The sequence below is a fragment of the Protopterus annectens genome, chromosome 1.part0, assembly GCF_019279795.1.
Source record: "Protopterus annectens isolate FY-2018-M chromosome 1.part0, PAN1.0, whole genome shotgun sequence".
NCBI classification, from domain to species: domain Eukaryota; kingdom Metazoa; phylum Chordata; order Ceratodontiformes; family Protopteridae; genus Protopterus; species Protopterus annectens.
Genome location: NC_056725.1, coordinates 1,520,940,465 through 1,520,963,192, shown reverse-complemented (window position 1 = coordinate 1,520,963,192; position 22,728 = coordinate 1,520,940,465). Strand labels below are relative to the sequence as shown.

Genomic DNA, 22,728 nt, shown 5'->3' with positions numbered 1-22,728 from the left:
CCACATTTATTTAATGTAGAAGAGTGGTTAAATCCTGGAAAAAGTTGTGTGAAGAAACATTTTGGAGAATATAAATGACATAAACATTACAGATATAAATTTGATTATGTGTGAATATTATACATATAAGAAGAAAGAATATGTGAGAAGGATAGATAGGAATTTATTTTATGTAATATGAGTTACTTGGAACAAAAGATTGAATGAAATGTTGTTTAATGGGAAATAGATTTTGGCTGATATATTGCAAAAAATTTAATTATGTTCATGGAAGAAAGAGTGGGAGTCAGTTATAGGTTCATAGGTTCATAGGCATGTACTAGGCTAATGGCCCTGGAGCCTTTACAAGCCTATCCCATAGAAGTGCCCTGGCATCATGCTGCCCAACATTCAGTCCCAGTGCCTCTATCAAGTAGGTTCATACCTGCCTGGGACACATAATCCAAGAGCTCCTCAATGTCATTTTTCATGTAGTCCAGGGAGGTGCAGCTCAAGTCATTCACACCCATGTGGACAGTGACAAAGTCATACCTGTACTTGTTATGGAGTGACCTGAGTGTGTGTGTTATGTGTTGGATTCTGGCACATGATAGACAGCTGGCTGTTACCTTTGCCTTATTCAACCTAGTGAGTGGGACATCAGTGTGCTTCACTATTGAGTCACCTATGCTTAGTGTATCGGGCAAGCTGTTTTGCCTTAGGGGCTTAGGTTGAGGAACTCACAGTGTAGGTGAGCTATGTGTCTTGTGGTTTGTGCTGCGTTATGGTGGTCGAATGCATTTCTGCCTTGGAGGCCTCTGCTGTTTGTGTAGATTTCTATTGAGAGCCTCCACGAAGGTGGGTGTGTGGTTTGTGTTTCTATGTGAGAGATGTGATGGTGGGTGTTCTGGAGGGCTATGTGTTGCATGTGGTGTGGTGCAGGTGTTGAACTTCTCCTCTTGACCAGCTATTCCAGTCTTGGCTTGAGAGTGCATGGCTTCCAGTTTGGATATATAAATGCATCTCTCAGAAATCTGAGTGTTGGAAGGTAAGAAGAGAGGGTTGTCTGTGTATATGAGGCATTTGCTACACTGCCTTAGAATGCCCAAGTTCACCAGGTTATTAGGTGAAAGCACAGGGAACTGAACCTTAGACATGCCGGAAGTATGGCCATTATTACAAAGTACTGAAGCTGTTCCTTTATATATTCCTTTTACAGGAAAAATGTCACTCAAGATGTCTGAGTCTGTACAGAGCACTGCCAAACACTTGAGAGGAAATGAATATGTAGACCCTGAAAATTTAAAAATGAAGTATTTAGGCAGATATTCTGAAGTTAGAAAGAAATCAAGCAGTACTTACTGAAAAATAAAGAATTAGCTTGTCAAAAATTATGAAAAGAAGGGAGTCGCATGAATTTCTACTACTAATGCTGTTCTCAGCACTCTGTTGGGATACAATACTCCTTTGTTTCTTCTTTCACCAGAAACAAAATGTTAGCACCATTCCCAAGAAGAGAGGCAGGCCATGGCCTGTTTGGTGATCCACAGACTTGTCCCAGATGCTGAAAGAGTCTGCAGGCTTGTAGCTTTTTTCTGGTAGATGTCTCGAATAGCAACCAGACCAATCAGGTACATTAAGCATAGACACTCACTCTCCAACCAGAAAGAGTCAGGAATCAATGCACTCTGCTCCTGCTCTCACCAGAAGCAGAATATAAGCACAGATTCCAAGCTGTCACCTATAAAACAGTTATTAAGCTTTCTGGTGATCAGCAGTATCCAGGAAATAATGTAACTGAACTCCTTCTCTCCCCAGCAGAAAACAGAAGCACTAATCCCAAGATGACTACTGAGAGGCAGAATGTGGGCTCCCCAATAACTGGTGGTCTTACAATAGATGCGTCAAGGTAAGATGAAAAAAATGTTTTATCCTAAACATTGCGCTGTGCACTAGAGGTGTTAGATGTGAAAGTAGATAACTTAAGTTTTACCTGTCTGAAAATGTAAGTTTTAGTGGAGAGTCACTTTTTTTAAAACAGCAAGATAGATTTAAAGGGGTGGTCACTTTTGTGTTCTGGTACTATGGAATGCAGTAGGATGGCCAATAAATTTAAATAGCTGAAGGGGAGTGATTTCACAAAATGATAATTTTGTACTTATTTACACCAGCCAGTAAAAGCAGAGAGGAAATGAGATATATGGTCAAATTAACATAAGGGGCCGTCAACTAGAAATACAGTTGTGTTTAAGAACATAACAGTAACTGGGATGGAAAATTTTCTGTCTGAGTCACAAGAGACAGAGCTGTGGTCTCTTTTCAAGTTTTAATATGCAGTTAAAAGCAGAAAACAAGTAGAACACAGTGTAAAGAAAACAAATAGTATACAAAATAGAAAAAGGCAATAAAGTAATACAAGATACAACCAATAAAAAGCAAACTAACCGTTCCCTCACAGCAAACTGTAGCAGAGTCTGGGCGAACCTTTCCAGTTATGTAACAACAACAATGATGATGGTATATAGGAATGTGTAGATGTGTAGTTGTAAATATGTGAATACTGTTTTGTTTATGTTGTGTTAATAAAATGACCCTACTCTTTTCGATATGTGTCATGGGATTTTTTACATCCAATTGAGCTACCACCAACTCAAACAGCTAGGGCCTTTGTTTAATATCTCTTCCAAAGGACAACACACTCAGGAATGCAGCACCCCTCTTATGCTGCACTGCAGTGTCAGCAATCAATTTATTTATTTATCATTTGTTAACCAGGTTGGAACAGCTGAGACAAAGGCCTGTTTTCAGTGGAGACCCAAGGAGAAAAGCTCCAGAAAAATACAATAATATTAAACATGCGCCAGAAAAATACATAACATTAAACATGCATAAATTCAAAAAAACAAGAAAATTGCATAGTTATATCGTATATTTTTAAAGCGGGAAAATTTACAGTTAATTCATTGCACATATTTACAATAACAGAAGCTGCATGAAAAGTATGTACAGAGATAAAAATGCTGAGTGAACAGTGTATGAGATTTTACAGAAAGAGAGAGAGAAAAAAATCAACCATTAAGTTCATGTTATCAGGTCTTAAAATTACAGAATATCATCTCTAGATTGGTAGTGAATGAAAATTAGTGCTGCTGTTAGAGTATGGATAGTAGAAGCTTGTGAGAGTTTGAAATGAGAGAGGTATGGAGGGTGGGTGCGATTAAGTGGGGTCCTGGCATGTGCACGAGCCAGTATTAAGAAGGCAGCTTTTAAGTTCAATTCTGAAACGAGTTGCACATTTGATGTTACAGATATTTGGAAGACATTGTTTCAGGCTTGGGACACTGTATATAGACATTTACCAATGTTTCTGTTGGCTTTATAAATACTACGGAGGTATTGATCAGAGCTGCATAAAGTTTGGGGGGGGGGTAGAGGGATCTACCTTGAATGGGGATAGAAACTACAGGCTTTCTGCACCAAAGCTGGCTATGCTACCTGGTGCAGCACTGACTCTATTTAACTGTCATTAATCACTGGATAACAGTACAATGAAAAATACCATAAACTGTGCGCACATTATTTTATATATGGCTGTGCACATTGCAGTGTATTTTAGTTTTTTCCTATGGAATGTCTTCTGGTATCTTTAAGTTCTGCTTATACAGTACTTTATGTTCTGTTCCTGCTATAGTATTGACACTGTTTTAGCTTTAAAGGATCAGGCAGCTGTTTGCCTAGACTTCAGGCATTTCTAGTAATTTTCTTCAGTTTTGTATTTCCCAAGCCCAGCTTTCCTTCATGCATATTATTATTGGATATATCTTTTTTCCTATTTTCTACTGAGTTCCAGTATTTTTCTGTCTCATGGCATATTCATCACTGATTTATCTGATAATATGAGGAATGAGGTTAATATTCCCCTGCTGCATTTATGTGTTTCCACTTTTACTAGTTTAAGTACTTGATGATAACTGACAACCTAGGGTCCTGGTTCTAACCCAGAAAGATGTAGACCTTCACTCTGATATAACTCTAAATAAGTTGAGATTTTCTTCAGTCACCATTGTTGATAAACCCTTTGTTTATGAGTCAATTATTCAATAAAATATTGAAACTTGCAGAGCTGTACATTCTAGCTTCACTGTTGCCAAGGTCTTACAGGTTTTAAGGGGTGGGAGGGTTCATGCATTTGACATTTAAGGTCTTTCAAAAGGTTTAGCAACAGCTTCAGTACTGTTTCTAGCACATTTCTAGACACAGAATTTGTTCAGGTGGGGCAACAACATCCAAACTACTTTCCCATTCAGCTGTTGCTGTAATTCTATGGATTCTTATTATACCAAAGACCAAGGGTTCCAGGCAACACTTTACCTCATTAAAATCCCCTTTCCCTAGTTCTAGCCACTAGACCATGGAAGCCCCTGTTAGACATTGTTACCTTCTCTTCTTTGGTACCATGTTTTTTTCCTGTAGGTCTCTTTGGGTATACCTAGCATTCTTCTCGGTTTCCATAACTGATTCCTCAGCTCTATTGTTGTTAGGACAGCACAAATACTGTTGAAAGAAGTAAAGCCGGAGAGAATCATTTCTGTCCCACTACTCTCACCTCAAAAATCTCACTGTCTTTTTTAAGTGCTTCTCTTTCTTGCCAGCAGCTTGACAATCTTAAGGGACTTGTGGTGGATTTTGTGATCCCTAGGTAGAAGAAGTTGCCTCTGCCAAAAGTTGAGAAAAGCTCCACTCTCGGTCTCAAGAGTTGCCTTTTCATGTGGCAACACTGTTTTTCAAAATGTCTTCTCTAGAAAATTGTTACTAAAATGCACTTACATGGTACCACACCAATTTTTTTTTTCTGTTAGTCTCTTAAGTAATATTTTGCTTGTTTGCTTACCTATGTTTACTTTTTGTCTGTTTTTCTGTCTACCTTTCTGTGTTTACATTTATTTACTTATATAATTTCTCTGGAAGTTCTTGATTCCCCAAGAAGCATCAGTATTAAGACTTCCAAATGCTAGTGCAAAGTTACAATACATGGTGTTATCTCTTGCTACAGTAACCTTCTACTGTCCCATCAAAGCCTGCCCCTTTAAACACAGAGGAGGCTTAAGGAAGGAGACGGGGTGAATACAACAGAAAGAAAACGGGATTTATGTACAAACTATGTGAAGATTTAGTAGTCAATGAGCAGCATAAGGCTCACCCCTTTCTTTTTCCATCAGCTAGAAAATCTACTCCTACTCTCTACAACAAATTAAAGACACAAAAACCATAAAATTAAGTTCAATACTTTGTTTTTAACACACAAAACATTTATTAAATTATCAAGTGTGACATAGGCCATGTTACATTTATATAAATGAAAATAAACCATAGTGACACAATCAGTTGCAAGCATTATACATTCCAAACCGTGCCAACACAACAGTAGCTGCAAACATTATTCATCACTTTTAACATATCCAGTCATTGTTAGTCAACCATTACATAGCTCATTCAAATCCTGCCTAGTTTTTAAACCTCATTCTTCCTCTGCGTGTATTGATCCCATGTTTCCCATAACATAAACAAAATTATTCAGTAAGAAATGCAGAGTAGAAATGCAGTGACAGTTTCCATTTCGTGATTTTCTTTTTATGCAGTGCCTCAGCTTTTCTTTCTTGAAAAGCTGTAGGAGTCAAACTATTGTGCACCTGTTAGGAGATCACTAATATTGATCCTACTTCCATAGACCTGGAAAGAAGTAATGTTTTACAGTTGCTTTGAGGGATTATAGAGTGATTCCATCTGCTGACTTAAATGTGAACATTCTTGACATTTGTCAGTGATCTGGGCTAACTATTTCTCAGATGGCACCCCTCTGCCCTTGTTAGCAGATGTAAAGTTAAACTTCTTATAACAAAATGGATAGTATAAACAAGGAATCTTCTATCAGTCGTTTGCCTGCCATTGTGAAAATCATAGGCAGAAATGTTAATATCTTGTGTAATGAATAATTGGTTCACCTTACTCCAAGTCACAGATACAGTGGATATAAAAAGTATACACACCCCTGTTAAAATGCCAGGTTTTTGTGATATAAAAAAATGAGACAGCAATAAATAATTTCAGAATGTTCCCACCTTTAATGTGACCTACAACATGTACAATTCAAATGAAAAGCAAACAAATCTGTTAGGGGAAAAAATAAAAAATAAAAAAAATGTACAATAAGCTGGTTGCATAAGTGTGCACCCCCTTAAACTAATACTTTGTTGAAGCACCTTTTGCTTTAATTACAAGATTCATTCTTCTTGGGTACACACCTGACATCAATTAAAGAGACTCTGATTAACTTCAAATAAGGTTCAGCTGTCCGAGTAGGATTGTCTTGACATTTACTCAGTTGCCTGCTACAGCAAAAGTTGTGCTTCACAGAGAGCTTACAAAGCATCAAAGGGATCTCATTGTTGAAAGGTATCAGTCAGGAGAAGGGTACAAAAACATTTCCACAACACTGGATATACCATAGAACACAGTGAAGATAGTCATCAAAAAGTGGAGAAAATATGGGACAACCGTGGCATTGCAAAGAACTGGACGTCCCTGCAAAACTGATGAAAAGACAAGACAAAAACTGGTCAGGGAGGCTGCCAAGAGACCTACAGCAAAACTGAAGGAGCTGCAGGAATTTCTGGCAAGTACTGGTTGTGTACTACATGTGATAGCAATCTCCCATATTCTCCATATGTCTGGCCTATGGGGGGAGGGTTGCAAGACGGAAGCCTTTTCTTAAACAGAAAAACATCCAGGCCCAGCTAAAATTTTCAGATTAATACATCAAGTCTCCCAGATGCATGTGGGAAAATGTGTTATGGTCTGATGAGACCAAGGTTGAACTTTTTGCCCACAATTCTAAAAGGTACATTTGGTGTAAAAACAACACTTTGCATCATCAAAAGAACACCATCCCCAAGCTGAAGCATGGTGTTGGCAGTATCATGCTTTGGGGTTGCTTTTCTTCAGCTGGAACTGGGGCTTTAGTCAAGGTGGAGGGAATTATGAACAGTTCCAAATACCTGTCACTTTTGGCCCAAAACCTTCAGGTATCTGCTATAAAACTGAAGATGAAGAGGAATTTCACCTTTCAGCATGACAATGACCCCAACCATACATCCAAATCAATAAAAGAATGGCTTCACCAGAAGAAAAGTAAAGTTTTGGAATGCCGCAGCCAGAGCCCAGTCCTTAATCCAATAGAAAATCTGTGGAGTGACCCAAAGAGGGCTGTGCAAAAGAGATGCCCTCACAATCTGACAGATTTGGAGCACTTTTGCAAGGAAGAGCAAGCAAATATTGCCTAGTCAAGATGTGCCATGTTGATAGACTCCTAGCCAGCAGACTGAATGCTGTAAATTAAATCAAAAGGTGCTTCATAAAAGTATTAGTTTAAGGATGTGCACTCTTATACAGCCAGCTTATTGTACATTTTTTGTTTTTTTATATTTTTTTCCCCTAACAGATTTGTTTGTTTGTCAATTGAACTGTACAGGTTATAGGTCACATTAAAGGTGGGAAAAGTTTTGAAATTATTTATTGTGGTCTCATTTTTTTATATCACAAAAACCTGCTATTTTAACAGGGGTGTGTACACTTTTTATATCCACTCTACATCTGACAGATTTAGTCAATAACGTGTCCTGGATACCTACAGCAGATTTTTAAAGAAGTAATTTTAGGGCTCGTTGAAGTCTACCTAGACCATTAAGACAGTGTTCGTAGCTGTTGTGCTTAGGCATGATGGGAAGTTCAATAAGATGTGATTCAGAAATGCCAAATTCACAGACGCAGCTGTTTGAACCAGTCTGAGATGATAGTATGCAAATGAAAGTGCAACATGTAAATGAAAACAGTATCTGACTATCTTATGCAGGTTAGAAGCTCTTCTTGCCTTTGTGTGATTCATAGTTGCATTTTTATGTGCATTTAAGCTGTAAGCATAAGAGATATGAAAAGCAAAGTTGTGTCATTTCTGTCTGCTTTATAATAAGCAGAGATGCTTGCCTTAGTAGCAAGGTTAGCCATTTCCCATTCTGAGATGCCTGTTTCATCCACACCAAAATCATGTGAAACCAATGGTGTGCACCAGCAAAAAAAGTGATGCAGGTAGAGGCTGACTTAACTAAACTATGATGATCAAGAACTCCTGGATAGATTAGAGTTCACAAGGCTATAGCATGGTTTGCAGATGGACACTGGTGGGATACATGGCTTTCCTATACCTGTGGATAGCAAAGTATGTATTAGCATCACTATACTTGTCATGGGGACTTTTCAGAGACAAGTTGAGGACATTTTGGTTACCTCTCAGACTATTTCTTGAGGACACATCAACAGTTTCTCAACATACTCTTAGAACTTAAGCACTGATCCAGTACCATGCATGTGTGTGTCCTGTGGGATGACATGCTTTCCTGAGGTGCTTTGTGAGCTAGATTGCCCCCCATGTTGACATCAGGGCTCCATCTGGACCACAAGTGGGAGAGTGGTATTGCAACAGCAAGGGCTACTATTCCATCAACTGACAGGTAGTGTGTGATGTTTGGGGGTGCATCCCAAACATGTCAACCCAGAATCCTGGGAGTGCCCATGGTTCCCATATTTGCCACACAAGCTCATTCTACTGCCTCTTCTTGCATTGTAGGTTTCCTTATGGTCACTTGGTAAGTGCAAAGCATTTTACTGTTCCTAACCATAGGTATTTTAGTATCCATGGAGTGGTATAGGCACTATTGAGTAATCACCCACTCATGTCTTGTTATGTGCCCCCTTCCTGTTTTGTTTTCCTAGTGATGCAAGCTATCCACTCGAACCCTGGGCAATGACACTATGTTGTAATCCCCAGGTAGCTGCTGAGGATTACTTCAAAAACACCTTTTTTCCTGAGAGGAACAATCGTCCAGCAGTTATATGGCTGTTGAAAGCCTATTTCCATTGCCTAGGAAAGTCTGGGGTGCCCTTCAGTATGACCCTGCCACTGCATGCAAGATGTTTCCTGCCTGCATTCTGCAAAATATGATTGTGCATTGATCTGGTGTACAACTGCCGCAGCCAGTCAACAATAGTGGTAGTGCAGCTACCTCTGTCATTCCTCCCACCAGTGGTGATAGTGACTGTGAACAGACAATGGTAGTAGGATTGGAATCCCTCTGATAGGCTCGTGCATGGCATATGTTGGTGCAGGCATAGAAGCAGTGTCCAGTACAAACTATGGGCCATGATATTCCCTTAGTAACAGAGAGAGAAAAAACAGTTACACAGATAGTACTTACATGCAGTGTTACTTGTGGACTGTGTTGTGTGGTGCATGGTCAACTTGCACTTTAAATCAGGCATTACTTATTTTTCAACAATAAAAATGTTATTTTTCAAAACAATACCATCAGTCATCATTTGTACAGAGTTGAGAGATAAATGGCCTAAAGTGCTAGTTGTAATGGCAGGAACTGCGTGTCAGGATGAAGGTGCAGTGACCCATGTTTATGGCTATTCTGATTCCTACACTTGCATTTCCAGAACACAGGTTTGAAGTGCTGCAGTAGCCATGTGCTGGGTGAGTACTGGTTTCCTTTTACTGGTTTCAAAACTGTAAGTTACCTTTGAAAGGTGTTATAAACAATGTCCCACAAGGATAGTGTGGGTAATGTACCAACAGACTGACATCAAGGGCTGGCATGCAAGTTTGATGCTGACTTCCTTTGATGGAGTGATCTACTGGATGTTGGGAACATCTTGACATTCTCCTAACTGTGCTGTGCTGTGGGGCCAAGACCTTGACTGAGGGATTCTTCCATGTGGTTGTGGAAGTCTGGCAGGGCTTGACTGTTCTTTTCTCTCTGGAATCTACTTAAAAGCCTGCAGCACTTCTTTGAGATGCACTTGGTATGCAGACTAGTCATCCACCATGCATGTGAATATTTCCCTGGCCATGTCCACCTGAGTTCTCAGTTTGTGCCTGGTAAACCTTTATGAGTGTATGCTAAGAAGATGGCATGGAGACATGGCTGCTGTGTGTACAACCACACTGCATCCTGTGTATGAGAATCAACCATCATGTCATTGTCCCTGGCCTCAACCATTCCTATGTACTGGTGAAATTATTCATATCCACTCTTCAGCAGTCAGTACTCTAACCATGTCTGCCAGACATACTTGCAGTAGACTCGTCCGGAACTATGTCATGGTACATCTGGTGCTGGTCAGCCAAGGTCTTGTTTATGTCTGGTGCTACTTGTGATACATATCTTTGCCAAGCACCTCTGTATATAGAAGTAACAGTAGGTACTGCTACCTCTGAAAGTGTAGTTTCCTCATCAAGGAGTTCAAGCTGTTTATAAGAAGCTGGTGTTAAGCTGTATGGTATCCTCCTCCCCCTGCTGTAATTACATGTCCTCATTCTGCTGAATGTGAGAACCCGTGTCAGTGGCTAAGCAGTTATTTACTTGTTGTGGTGTAGGGGGCAGGCCACTACACTTTCTGACTGTGTGCCAGGCTGTGTCATGGGAAGGAGAGCTATGCCATCATCATCATCATCATCAGCCATACTGCTGTCAATATCAGGCAGCTGTGGTAAGACACATGATGCATCTGGTTCTGGCATTGATCCTGCAGAGATATGTAAACATTCTATTAATGTGACCTGTGGCAGGTGGAATTATTTGTACATAGAGGTACAATGAAAAAATTGCCATGCACTGTTTGTAGATTTTCTGTCACATCTAACGTTGATGGCATACCTGATGATGAAACTTGTAAGTGTGATATGTGCACGTGTCTTACCAAACAAATGTCAGAATAATGTAATAAAGTGAGCTGCACACAAACCCTTCACACTGCCTGACTGTGATTGGTGTAGGGGTCTGAAAGTATTAGTGTCGACACAAGCGCAGATGATTCCTGCAGCATCCTTATGTGCTTCAAAGTCATCCCCCCTTTTAGTGGGAGAAGGTACTCCTGAGCCAGTATTAAAGGTCGAAGTGTAGTGGGGTCACCGACAGCGTTGCTGTGGGTGATTGCACTTTGCCCAGCCTTTGTCCTGGCATGTTTCAACATTTCATTGGCTCTTTTCCTGCACTGTACTAGGGTGAGGTTCCTTCCTACTACAGCATTAATGTCAGCCCCTACTTCTTTCTACCTGTTAGCTCTCTCCACCTGTTTTGTCCCCCTTTTCCAAAAACACATTTTACATATGTTCTTAGAATAGCTATAAGGATGTAATTCTCCTCTGGACTAAAGCTGTCTCTCCTATGTCTTGTCGCCTGCTGTTGCATCATGTTGTAACCTGCAATCACGTATTGTGAGTAAAGTATTAAAGTGATACCTGCCATCTTTGTGTAATATTTTCAAGAAATGTGAATGATGCATACCACTGCATTATACAAATACACATAAATGGGATATCCATGTTGCACTACTATTTCTGATTTGTGCTTTTCACTATATTTCCATATTTTCTGTGTTTTCTACTCATCTGCTACAATAGTAGTGCATATATTTGTATGTGTTTACTGTGAAGGTGTGGTACTGAGTAGGATATTTAATATGTCATATATTTTGTTAATTAGTTACATTAGATGTCCTTTTATCTGCACCAGTCATTCACTCATTGGTAGTGTCCAGTGTCAGCAGCAAACCACTTAACACATGGCGACAACTCTAAAAATGGAGCCTTACACAAGTCCAAACATGGTACTTATAATCCATCAAAATACTATTAACTGTCATGTCTTACCAGTAAATATAGATTAGTGCAGAAAAGATGAGAGTCAGTTACAGTGGTAACTGCCTTTGCCTGATTATTTATTGTTATCCCTGTTGTTTATAAATGGTTTTAGTTTATTGGTGCATTTTATGGACTCTTGCAGAAGTGCTGAGCCCAGTGAAGCCTAAAACAGCAGCCTGAGACTGATTTAAGAAGTTCTTATACAAATTAGACTCAGTCATTGTCAGCTTTATTAATCACAATGTAGTACACATGTATCCCTTCTTGCAAGTATATTTTCCTTGTCATGGGTGAGATGTGCTTATCCCTTGAAAATGTGTGACCACCAAATGCACCTCAGTCATGCTCAAGCATGCTATACTTTATATATTTTATTTATTTATATGATATATATAGATATATATATATATATATATATATATATATATCATTTTATATATATATATATATATATATATATATATATATATATATATATATATATACATTTCTAAGATTGGTAAAGCCAGATTTAACTGTCTGACTATTCTTATTCTGCCTTACCTTACTTCCACTTGACAGTCCCTAATTCAGGATAAGAAAAATAATCCCTACTATAGGGTAAAATAAATGTCACAAAACACTAACTTACAGCATTTCCTTATTTATTATTGCCAAAACTGGCTGTATGACACCCACACAAAAAAGTGCTATAGGAATCAGATTCAGCAAATATTAACACCCTAGAACACATGTAAAACATAGCTGCTATATCACAGTCAAGAGTATATTAATATTAAAAAATGAAAAACGGCATGGGACAAACCCGTGACCTAATATTACATTCCAGGAAGGTTTCCATTTATTTAGCGAAAGAAAATGGAACAGGAAAATATGTATCTGCATGTCACTACCTGCAATGTTAGTAAACCAGTTCTTTCCACAGCTATGAGTGTATGGGCTGCACCAAGTGATGTCACACCCCAGAGGGTATGGTGCACACCCTAGTACCTACTGCATCAGAGTTCTACACCTTATTCTTATACTGGGATGTTGGAAGGGTGGCATGGGTTAAAACCCAGGGGCAAGCCCCAAGCTGGTCTGACAAGGAAACTTAAATCCTTTACTACCTACTTGAGGAATTGTACCAGCAGAAGCTGGAGCAGGAGACCACTGACTCGACTGGAAAAAAATACATATTTGTCAGGAGGGGGAAGATCACCTGTCATCCCTGACAGGGAACCCCTATTATAGTGAACAGTTACTCCAATGGTACAGTGATCTGCAGAGGAAGAGGAGGGATATGCAAACAAAAGAACACATTTTGTAAGGGAAGCAAGCCTCCTAGCATTCCCCATGTGAGTGTCTGCATCCTCACACTCCCTGCTAATTATATATACCAACTCCTAGATTGCACAATAACAGAGAAAGAGTGTATTTCCTAACCCTGTTATTACTGAAATCTGACACGTGTGTCAACAAAACAGCTGTCAACAATATAGAACTTCAACTAAAATAAGTGATTTTATATATATATATATATATATATATATATATATATACACACATTATATATATATATATATATATATATATATATGTATGTATGTATGTGCATATATATATATATATATATATATAGTTTTGTTCAATATGTATATGCATGTATCAGAAATCAGTTTTAATGCATTATTCTGGGCAGTAGGAATGAACACCAGTGTCAGCAATCCAGTCACCTACTATGGGAATAGAACCCACAGCCTCCTGTGCCAAAGGCACAAGTGCTACCTAATATGACAGAAGCTGTAATTCATGAATTGCTTTCAGCCATGATGTACAAACAAATGCAATGAGTAAGCAATTTTTTTCTCATTTTTTCATATATCCACAGCTGAAAAGGAGATGATATATCTCAGAAAGCAGCACCAGAGAAGAGTTGTGAGACTTGTAAGTATGAAACATATGAAAATACATATTAAAATAAATCCCTTAAAAAGTAAAAGTTCCATTCATTACTGCAATACTAAGTTTCTATCTGCTAAATCACATTCACACTATTAGCCAACAGTCAGTATAGTAAACTCAGAGAAATTAATGTCAATTTATTACCCTGAACTACTGAATTGCAAGGAATGGCATTATATAATAGTAATTCATACCACATAACAAGCATTAATAACAGGTGCCACCCATGCATATTTATCAACATGCAGTCATTCAAAAAGTAAAAAATGTGTAAAGCTGTTTAACAGCAATGTATGAATAAATAAATAGATGTTTAATTTCATTTTATTCAATACATTGCAGTGTTTTCAAATTACTTTTAAGTCCATTTCTTGTCTCAGTCTCTCCCGTTTTTTTTTGGTTTCTATTTTTTTTTTCTTTCTTCATTTTATGTTACTTTTTCTACAGGTCCAGAGGGCATAGGGGAAGCTCAGATACATGCCTCCCAGCAGAGGGAATGCTCACCAACTATCCATGCCCTTCTGGGGATATCTTCATCTGGTGGGAGCAGTGGATCCTCCTATGTAAGCCCCTGATAAATTACAAACACAATGATCTTCAGGCATGATTGAGGAAGTGACTGACAGAGTGGTAGAAAAGTGCCTGCAGGCCTTACAGTCTCTCCTATAGCAGACATAAGCCTGGCAGACCTGGTCAGCTGTTACCATCAAGTCACTGGAGGCCTCAATCCCCATGCCATTGGGGTGCCCCACTCCAGGTCCATCAATGAGGGGCAATAATTGTGGTTCTATGGACCAGGGTGGTAGCTGGTTCCTACATCTCCTATCACTCCTTTTGTGGATATGACTGCCATCTCTATGTGTTGTCCTAACCTATATCATCCCACCACAGTCATCCTATCCAGTTTGTCTAGCTTTTATGTATTTGTCCACTTTAACCCTTCCCTAACCCTCTGTCCTACACCCAGAGCCACATCATGGTCAAATGGGGCCCTGGGCAGGGTAATGGATTGAGCTCCCCCATACACACCAATCTGAGCACCCCCATACACACCTACCCCAGCAAACCCATACACAGACACCCCCCCCCCGCAGACATTCCTGTGGCCCATTACTTGGCTATTTCTCACAAGTTCCATTTAACACTGTACAAACATGTGCATACTGCTTTCTGCTTTACTTCTGCAATACTTACAGATATCTGGATTTAATTTAAAACGTTTATTTCAAATTTTATAGCACAAACACTGATAGACATTTTCTAAACAAAGCAATACTTTCTAACAAGGAAAACATACATAGCATTAAAACTTCTCTACACTTGAAACTCACATTCATTGAATGGCATTGACACTCACATTCAAAGAAAATGCATCTGGCCAGTGGTAGATAAAGTTTACCTTTAGACTGCTTTCAAATCATAGGCCCCTTGCACACATTTATGTGTTCTTTGTGTCACCTTCCTGATTGTATTAAATTATATTCCTTGTATAATACAGCACCACTTCATAGAGTTTGTTTTAAAGTTGCAGTTTTGAAATTTTTCCAGTAAGCAATGCAACAAAATGTATGGACCAATAAGGAACTGTCCAGTTCAGAACATTTTGATCATGAAAGGCCACTGAAACTTCTGTCATTACAATCCACTAATATCAGTCAATATGTACAATCTCTGCAGAAGTAAAAGTGATCCGAATATTTCTACATTAGAGATATTATGTAATTAATGCTGCTTGCAGACTTTGATTTTCAGTGTTTTATCTGCAAATTCATTGCCTGCTGCCCTGAAGAATAAATTATCTATGTTACATTAAAAAATGGTAAACTGATAATACTGGAATAGGGAATTAATGGCAAACTGATAACAGGTCCATAGTTACTAGGCATCTCATCCAAAGGAGGACATACTCAGGACAGCAGTACCCCACACCTCTTAAAGTGAAATACAGTATCAGCAATCTATCTATAATGCATTGGGAGTAGAACCCACACCCTTCTGCATCAAAACGCAAGGATGCTACCTGTTGTGCTACTAACAATAACTTTCACTTCTACAGCATAATAGTGATAGTGCTTGCTAAACAAAATAGTTGCATATTGTAATCAGGCGTAGAACAAGCAGCAGTAATCTTCTCTTCCATTGAAGCTCACAATTCCTTGAAAAATGCATCGGAAACACAGTTCCTTGAGAAGTGCACCTGAAACTCAATTCCTTGAGAAATGCACCTGAAATTACATTTTTGGCAGCTTGGTGGTTGGGGTAGAGGATTCAGGCTTGTCTGAGCCTGAGCTAATTAACCACCTTCTATTCCTAATTAGAGCATTTTACACAAACACACAACCGCATAGCACAATACATTGGGACAAAGCCTGAACAATATGGATATATTTTAAGTACTGCTGTCATAAACTTAGATTGTTACTAGAATAAATAGTCTTCTGTTACCATGCATTTCCTGAAGGGTACGAAGTCTGATATTCAAATGCCTGTCATTATTTAGTGAATTCAATCCTCACTGATTTGCCACAAAAAAAAAATCGAGAAAATCACAAATTTTATGAGGAACAGACCAAAAATATGATGCAAAAAACTGGACCATAACTCTCAATCTCTTCGCACAAAAAATCTGGACAAAGGATGACATAATGTTGGGGGGGGGGCCCAAAAATAGGGACAGATTTTAATTATTGCTCTTTTAAACTTAGAACGTTGCTAGAAAAACAGGATTTGCCTTAGCATGATTTTTTCTTGGAGGATATGAAGTCTAAAACTCAAATGTATGTCGTTATTTAATGATATTACTCCTTAGATCATCCTAGTGATTTGCCAGAAAATCACAAATTTTATGAGGAATAGACCAAAATTATGAAGCAAAAATCTGGACAGTTGAGAGGTCTGATCTGGACAGTTGAGTGGTATCTCTTTCACACATACACACACACACACACACACACACACACACACACACACACACACACACACACACTCCTTACATGTCCATCTGTGTTGGCAGTACACACCTGCAGAAGCACCTTGAGGAGTGTCCTTTGTCAGTCCATGGAAACAGCACACATAGCTATGGAAGTAGGTCAAGGAACGTCCAAGCTGGAACCACTTCGGTTTGTATTTAAATTCCATATGCATGGAAGGTGAAAAGGCACAGGTTTGTGTCACAATGATGCACACTGTGGCCGGTCACAAAGGTTGGTCTTAAGGAAGAATTCCCTTAAAAAACAATACATATTTTTTTATAATGTTAAAAGTAAATATGACAGTCACTCAATCAGCAGGCCCCCTCCAAGCCAGTAAGGGTCCCCTTACAGACAGTGGGCCCTAAGCGACTGTCTTGGTTGCCTAGTGCTAGATCTGGCTCTGCCTACACCCTCTACCATTACTCCTTCCCCAAATTCCCTCTTAAAAAATGGAAAATGGATGTCTCTCCCCCCAAATAAACATAGTGCCACTCCTCTCCCACCTTCTGCACAATTCTCCTAATGTGTTCCTTCTGTGAATCACTTGGTTTTCTTTTCCCTGATTTCTAGCTTTCCTATATTTCTCCTTTTCAACCTTATTAAAGCCCAAACAAGGTGCTCATATAAGGACACCATTTATAGTGAATAGAAAAAGCCTTGTAACAGTTTGGGTATCCATAAACCAGAGGTACTCAGCTCGGCTCAGTGCAGGTTCCCATAGAAGTTGTCAAGAAGTCTGCATAGATTAGTGCCCATAGGCACTTACTAAAAATAGTCTAAAACACTTGTGACTTTAACTATGTATGGCTACTTCCACACATAACTATGGTGTTTTGTTTTCCTCATTTTACATCAGTTAATAGCTGCTGTGACTATTTGTTGTAGGACCAAGATTTTATGGAATCAGCTCCATTTTCTCATGTATAGCTTATTTAAATACAGGCACACTGCATCTGCTCACCAATTACAGTCATACATACATGAACCATGGGACTATGAATATCACCACAAAACTTATACTGACAACCTAGCCATCTCATTGATGCCAGATCATGTGGCATTATTATATTTCTTTATAATGTGTCTGGGTTTTCACTGGGTACACATCTTCCTCCCAGCCTTCCAAAACATGCTTGTTGATTGTCTGCACTAAACTGTCCGTATGTCCATATATACCTCATTTATTCTTGCCCCTGAGACAAAAAGGGATCAGAGAAGGAACATTCTACTTACCTTGTTAACAAAGAAATGAAAATTAAAAAATAAAATTCTCTTTTGGATAGTAATATTTGGAAGACTATCACACCTTGTCTTACACCTCATCATTACAGTGGCCAAAAAATCAAAAGAACTATACATGCTCCTAAACATTTAGCATTCGGTAGCCAGAGAGCAAAATGTGTGAGTTTTGGCTGTCCCAGTGTTGCAGAACTCTCAAGGACATCAAGTATATTTGCCTGTCTTTTGTAACAAAATGGAAATCTGCAGTAAGGATACATCTGAACAAGCAGGTTGTCAGTCATCTGGAAGGGCTTCATAGAAAAGACAATATGGCTACCCAGCAGTCCTTACTACCTCAGGTATTACACTAAACATCTGGATGGATGGAGGAACTGGACTGAATGTATTCAGAAGCTGACTGAAAGCCTTCAGCTTATCAGACTAATAAGCAGAAAAAATAGCAAACCCGCTTCACCAGAATGCAAATGGTTTCATCACTTCAGCACCAACAGCCATGAGGAAAACAAAACCATCTCCAAAAGGTGTTGAAACAGTTCACAGTATAAACAAGGCAGGCTGATGCCAGGATACTTTCCTGGAGTCTTGATCAACTGTACACATGCAGCAGCTTGGTAGAGTTGGGGTAGGTTATCTTATTATTCACTGCTATTATACGCCAGGTGGCCCTAATGTTTTATTATTAAACTGTCCTTGAGTAGTCATGTAAGATCTCTTGCTTTGAGTCTACTGGAAAATAAAGGTTTATACAGCCAGTACTTTCTATGACCAGATCAAGAGTGCAAAGGTCAATAACAAAACTAAAAAGGAGACAAATCATTAGCATTCAGGGACAGTTCAGTGGCTTATTAACTTTTTTTTTCCTTTATGTCCTAATTGCTTCCTGGGGTGGGTATGTATTTTTGGGTTTTGTATTAGATGCATTCACAGTTCCTACCTGAAGAGAGCAGGTAGTCAGGAAAAGTATAGTAAATTAAAAATAAATTAATAGTTTGAAAAAAATTGCAAATGTGAAGAGCTTACCACTTGCCGCAAGTCTTTTTCAAGTTTGGAAATCTGTGTCTTCAAGGCATTCATCTCTTTAAACATAGCCCCCAGTTCCTCGCAAGATCGATCACAGAATTCTACCTTATTAGATTTTGCTCCAGGATAGTCTGTTAGTGTGATCATAGGATTGCTGCTGAGAATTTCTTCAGTCTCTGTTATCGAATTTATATCTGCTAAAAAAAAAAAAAAAAGCAAGAAATAGTATATTGCAAAAAATAGTTATCTAAACCACATCATACATTTAAAGTTTTTCTTCATCTTTGAATAGTAAACCACATTAGAAATAATGGGTTGCAGCATGAATGACTCTTCATTTTGCTGATAAAAATAATATGTCCTGGCATAATGTGTCATTTGAAAACGGTAAACAAATATTTGACAGAAAGAACACTTGTTTGTCATTAAATTACTTCCTCCCGTAGATGATGCTAGCACTTTCTTTTGGTGGGAAGTAGCTATTAATAATTTTAAAGGCAGAGTATAGAAGCAAAGCCCTCAGTATGAAAGAGCCATTGTGTCTGTTAGTTTTGTGTCAGCCAGTTGTGGAATCTACCAACCATGTGGTTACAGATTCACATATACCCACAACATGTTGTCTGTGTCAGGAGCAAACGGACTGCCATGTGGAAGTTAACTGTTAATATGGAAAACCGAAGAATGATACTTAAAATGCAGTGTTTTCAGAACAAGGAACATTTTGCAACTCCAAATATACCTGTGTAGTGAAGAAATGTGCAAGAAACAATAGTAATATTTTGAAATATGTGTTACTATGCAAGGAGAATTTGCAGCAGAGACTTAGGGAAAGGAGTTCTAGCATACAGGCTCAAAATAACTGTAAAACAGAGGTCAAAATGTAGCGGGAGCCATACAAATACATAATACACTAATGGAAAAGCATCCAGTAATTGTAGGTGCAATGGAACAAACACTAAAAATAATAATATGTGAGAAAACTGGAATAAATTCAGAAAGGCTTCCCTACTGCTTATTGAGTGCAAACTGGAGGATGCATCTGATCAAACTCAATCCAACTGAGGTGACCTCCCAAATCCCATGACGGTGAGATATATATCTGTAAAGGAAGATTGGGAGATATGGGGTGGGGTGGGATGGAGCTTGATCCCCAAGTAAAAACCCTTTGCATTGAATCTTTTCATTGAGTTAGATTCCTGACCAACTGTTCTCAACAAGAGTGTATCTCTGGCCCAGTGGAACTACCTAGTGAGTAAAACTAAAGGCCTGAATAAACATATAATACTTCTGTGGTACTCAGTTTGTTGTCGGGTAACTCCTTCCTCTGGTAATACTTTCAGTGTGACATATCTGCTTTGACATCTTGCAGGCATAATAATCTAGCCCCTGCCACAGACACTATCAACCCATTGACTTCCTGTGCTTTACTCAGTGTCATGGCAGGTAGTGATGGTTAGTGCCGGGAACTAGAAGGGTGGCATGCGCTGCTGGCACACATTTCCTGGTATACGGGTGGCATGTGCTGCTGGCACACATTTCCTGGTATATGGGTGGCATGCACTGCTGACACACATTTCCTGGTATATGGGTGGTATGCGCTGCTGGCACACATTTCCTGGTATACGGGTGGCATGCGCTGCTGGCACACATTTCCTGGTATACGGGTGGCATGTGCTGCTGGCACACATTTCCTGGTATATGGGTGGCATGCACTGCTGACACACATTTCCTGGTATATGGGTGGTATGCGCTGCTGGCACACATTTCCTGGTATACGGGTGGCATGCGCTGCTGGCACACATTTCCTGGTATACGGGTGGCATGCGCTGCTGGCACACATTTCCTGGTATACGGGTGGCATGCGCTGCTGGCACACATTTCCTGGTATACCTTCCTCCTCTTTACCTTTATTTACCAGAAAGTGCAATGCAATTTCAGAAGCAGTAGACCAAGGTGGTTGCTTGCTTTTACAAATCCCTATGCTTGCTAGAGTGCAAACATTCCTTGGCAGCTTATAGTGCTGGCTACATCCCTTGTAAATGAGACCATCACCCATCCATCTGTAAAGTGCCTCTCCTGTTGTGCTAACAACCTCTGTAACTTCTTTCATTCCAGGAGGGATGACTGAATATCAGCCGCTCGCCACCACCACTGCTCACCTGTTTCCTCTAGTCACTGGGCCAATTAACCATAGTCAGGGCTTTATCTCTATGTCATATAACATGTCGTACTTCCTAACAAATATAGGACTATAATCATTATACATTGCACACTGTATATTTCAGCCATAAACATCAATAATTGCAGATTGCATATATATTCAGCTATAGACATCATTCATTGCAGACTGTATATTTTTAGCTATAGACAGCAATCATTGCACACTATATATTTCATCTGTAGACATCATTCACTACAGACTGCATATATATTCAGCTATAGACATCACACCTCTCAACTGTACAGAGTTTTGCAGAATGTCCAGATTTTTGCCTCATATTTTTGTTCTGTTTCTGAAAAAATTATGGTTTTCTAGCAAATCACTGGCAAATCGATAAGGGTTGAAGTGAGAAAATAATGACAGACATTTGCGTTTCAGGCTTCATATCCTTGAGAACATTCATGTTGACGTAAAACCTGTTATTCTATCAACTTTCGAAGTTTGTATGAGCAATATTTAAAAAGTACCCTTATTTTTGGGCATTTGTCCCCCCGTTATTTATATCTTTGTCCAGATTTTTACTGTAAGAGGTTGACAGCTATGACATCATTCACTACAGATTGTATATATTCAGCTATAGATATAATTCACTGCAGACTGTATATAGTTAGCTATAGACATCACTCATTGTAGACTGTACATTAGAGCAATAGACATCATTCACTGCAGACTGTATATTTCAGTTATAGACACAGTTCTCTGTAGATTTTGTATTTCATCTATGGCCACTATTCACAGAAGACTGTGGCCATCGGTCATTGCAAACTACTCATTTTCCTTCACTGTAAATTATGCTTTATTGTCTGTCTGCTTCTGTAATCAGACCTCTCAACTGTACAGATTTTCACAGAATGTCCAGATTTTTGCCACATAGTTTTGGTCCATTTTTCATAAAATTGTGCTTTCTGGCAAATAAGTGGCAAATCATTAAAGACTGAAGTTAAAAAAATAATGACACATTTGCATTTCAGACTTCATACTCTTCAGAAAATTCATGCTAATGTAAAACCTGTTATTCTATCAACCTTCTAAGTTTGCAAGAGCAATATTTAAAAACTGTTTCTATTTTTGAGGCTTTCTCCCACTTTTATTTATGGCTTTGTCCAGATTTCTTCCTCTAAGAAGTTGAGAGGTATGTCTGGAATGCATGGCTGCTCATGAAGGAATGTGTACCATTGCACTTCTAGACATTATGGCCTTTTTATGTTATCAATACTGTAAAAGCAGCAAGCCCAAGGAATGTGTCTCCACCCACCATCATGAGTACAAAGCAATATTTTCCTCTACATATGATCACTTAAAGCTTCTTTTGCCAATGTATCAGTCTGTTCCTCCATTAGGGGCAAGAGACAGGATAATTTCATCAGTAACCAAGGTGAGAGCCCTGTAGCCAATTCATTACTAAACTGGGCTGAAAGCTGTATCAGCCTGTTTTTCCCCCAGGAAGTGAGACTTAGGATGAACAGTTTAACTCTGTCATCATAGGCAACTGTGACTTCCCACAGCTGCTGCTCACATGGGAGGAGAGATATGTACCATACATGTGAGAGCCCTATCAAAGCCACTCTTACATATCATGGAATCATGGTGAC

The 22,728-nt window shown here is 39.0% G+C and overlaps 1 protein-coding gene across 2 annotated transcripts in view; it reads right to left on the bottom strand.

The window, feature by feature from the left end:
* Nucleotides 1–22,728, bottom strand: part of THBS2 (thrombospondin 2) — a 534,332-nt gene that overhangs the window by 355,334 nt on the left and 156,270 nt on the right. Inside the window, exon 5 of one of the 2 annotated variants that reach the window (XM_044067817.1) lies at nt 18,916–19,112. In XM_044067817.1, coding sequence (XP_043923752.1) covers nt 18,916–19,112 — 197 coding nt within the window. The remainder of the gene's footprint in view (nt 1–18,915; nt 19,113–22,728) is intronic. The other variant, XM_044067825.1, reaches the window with a different exon arrangement.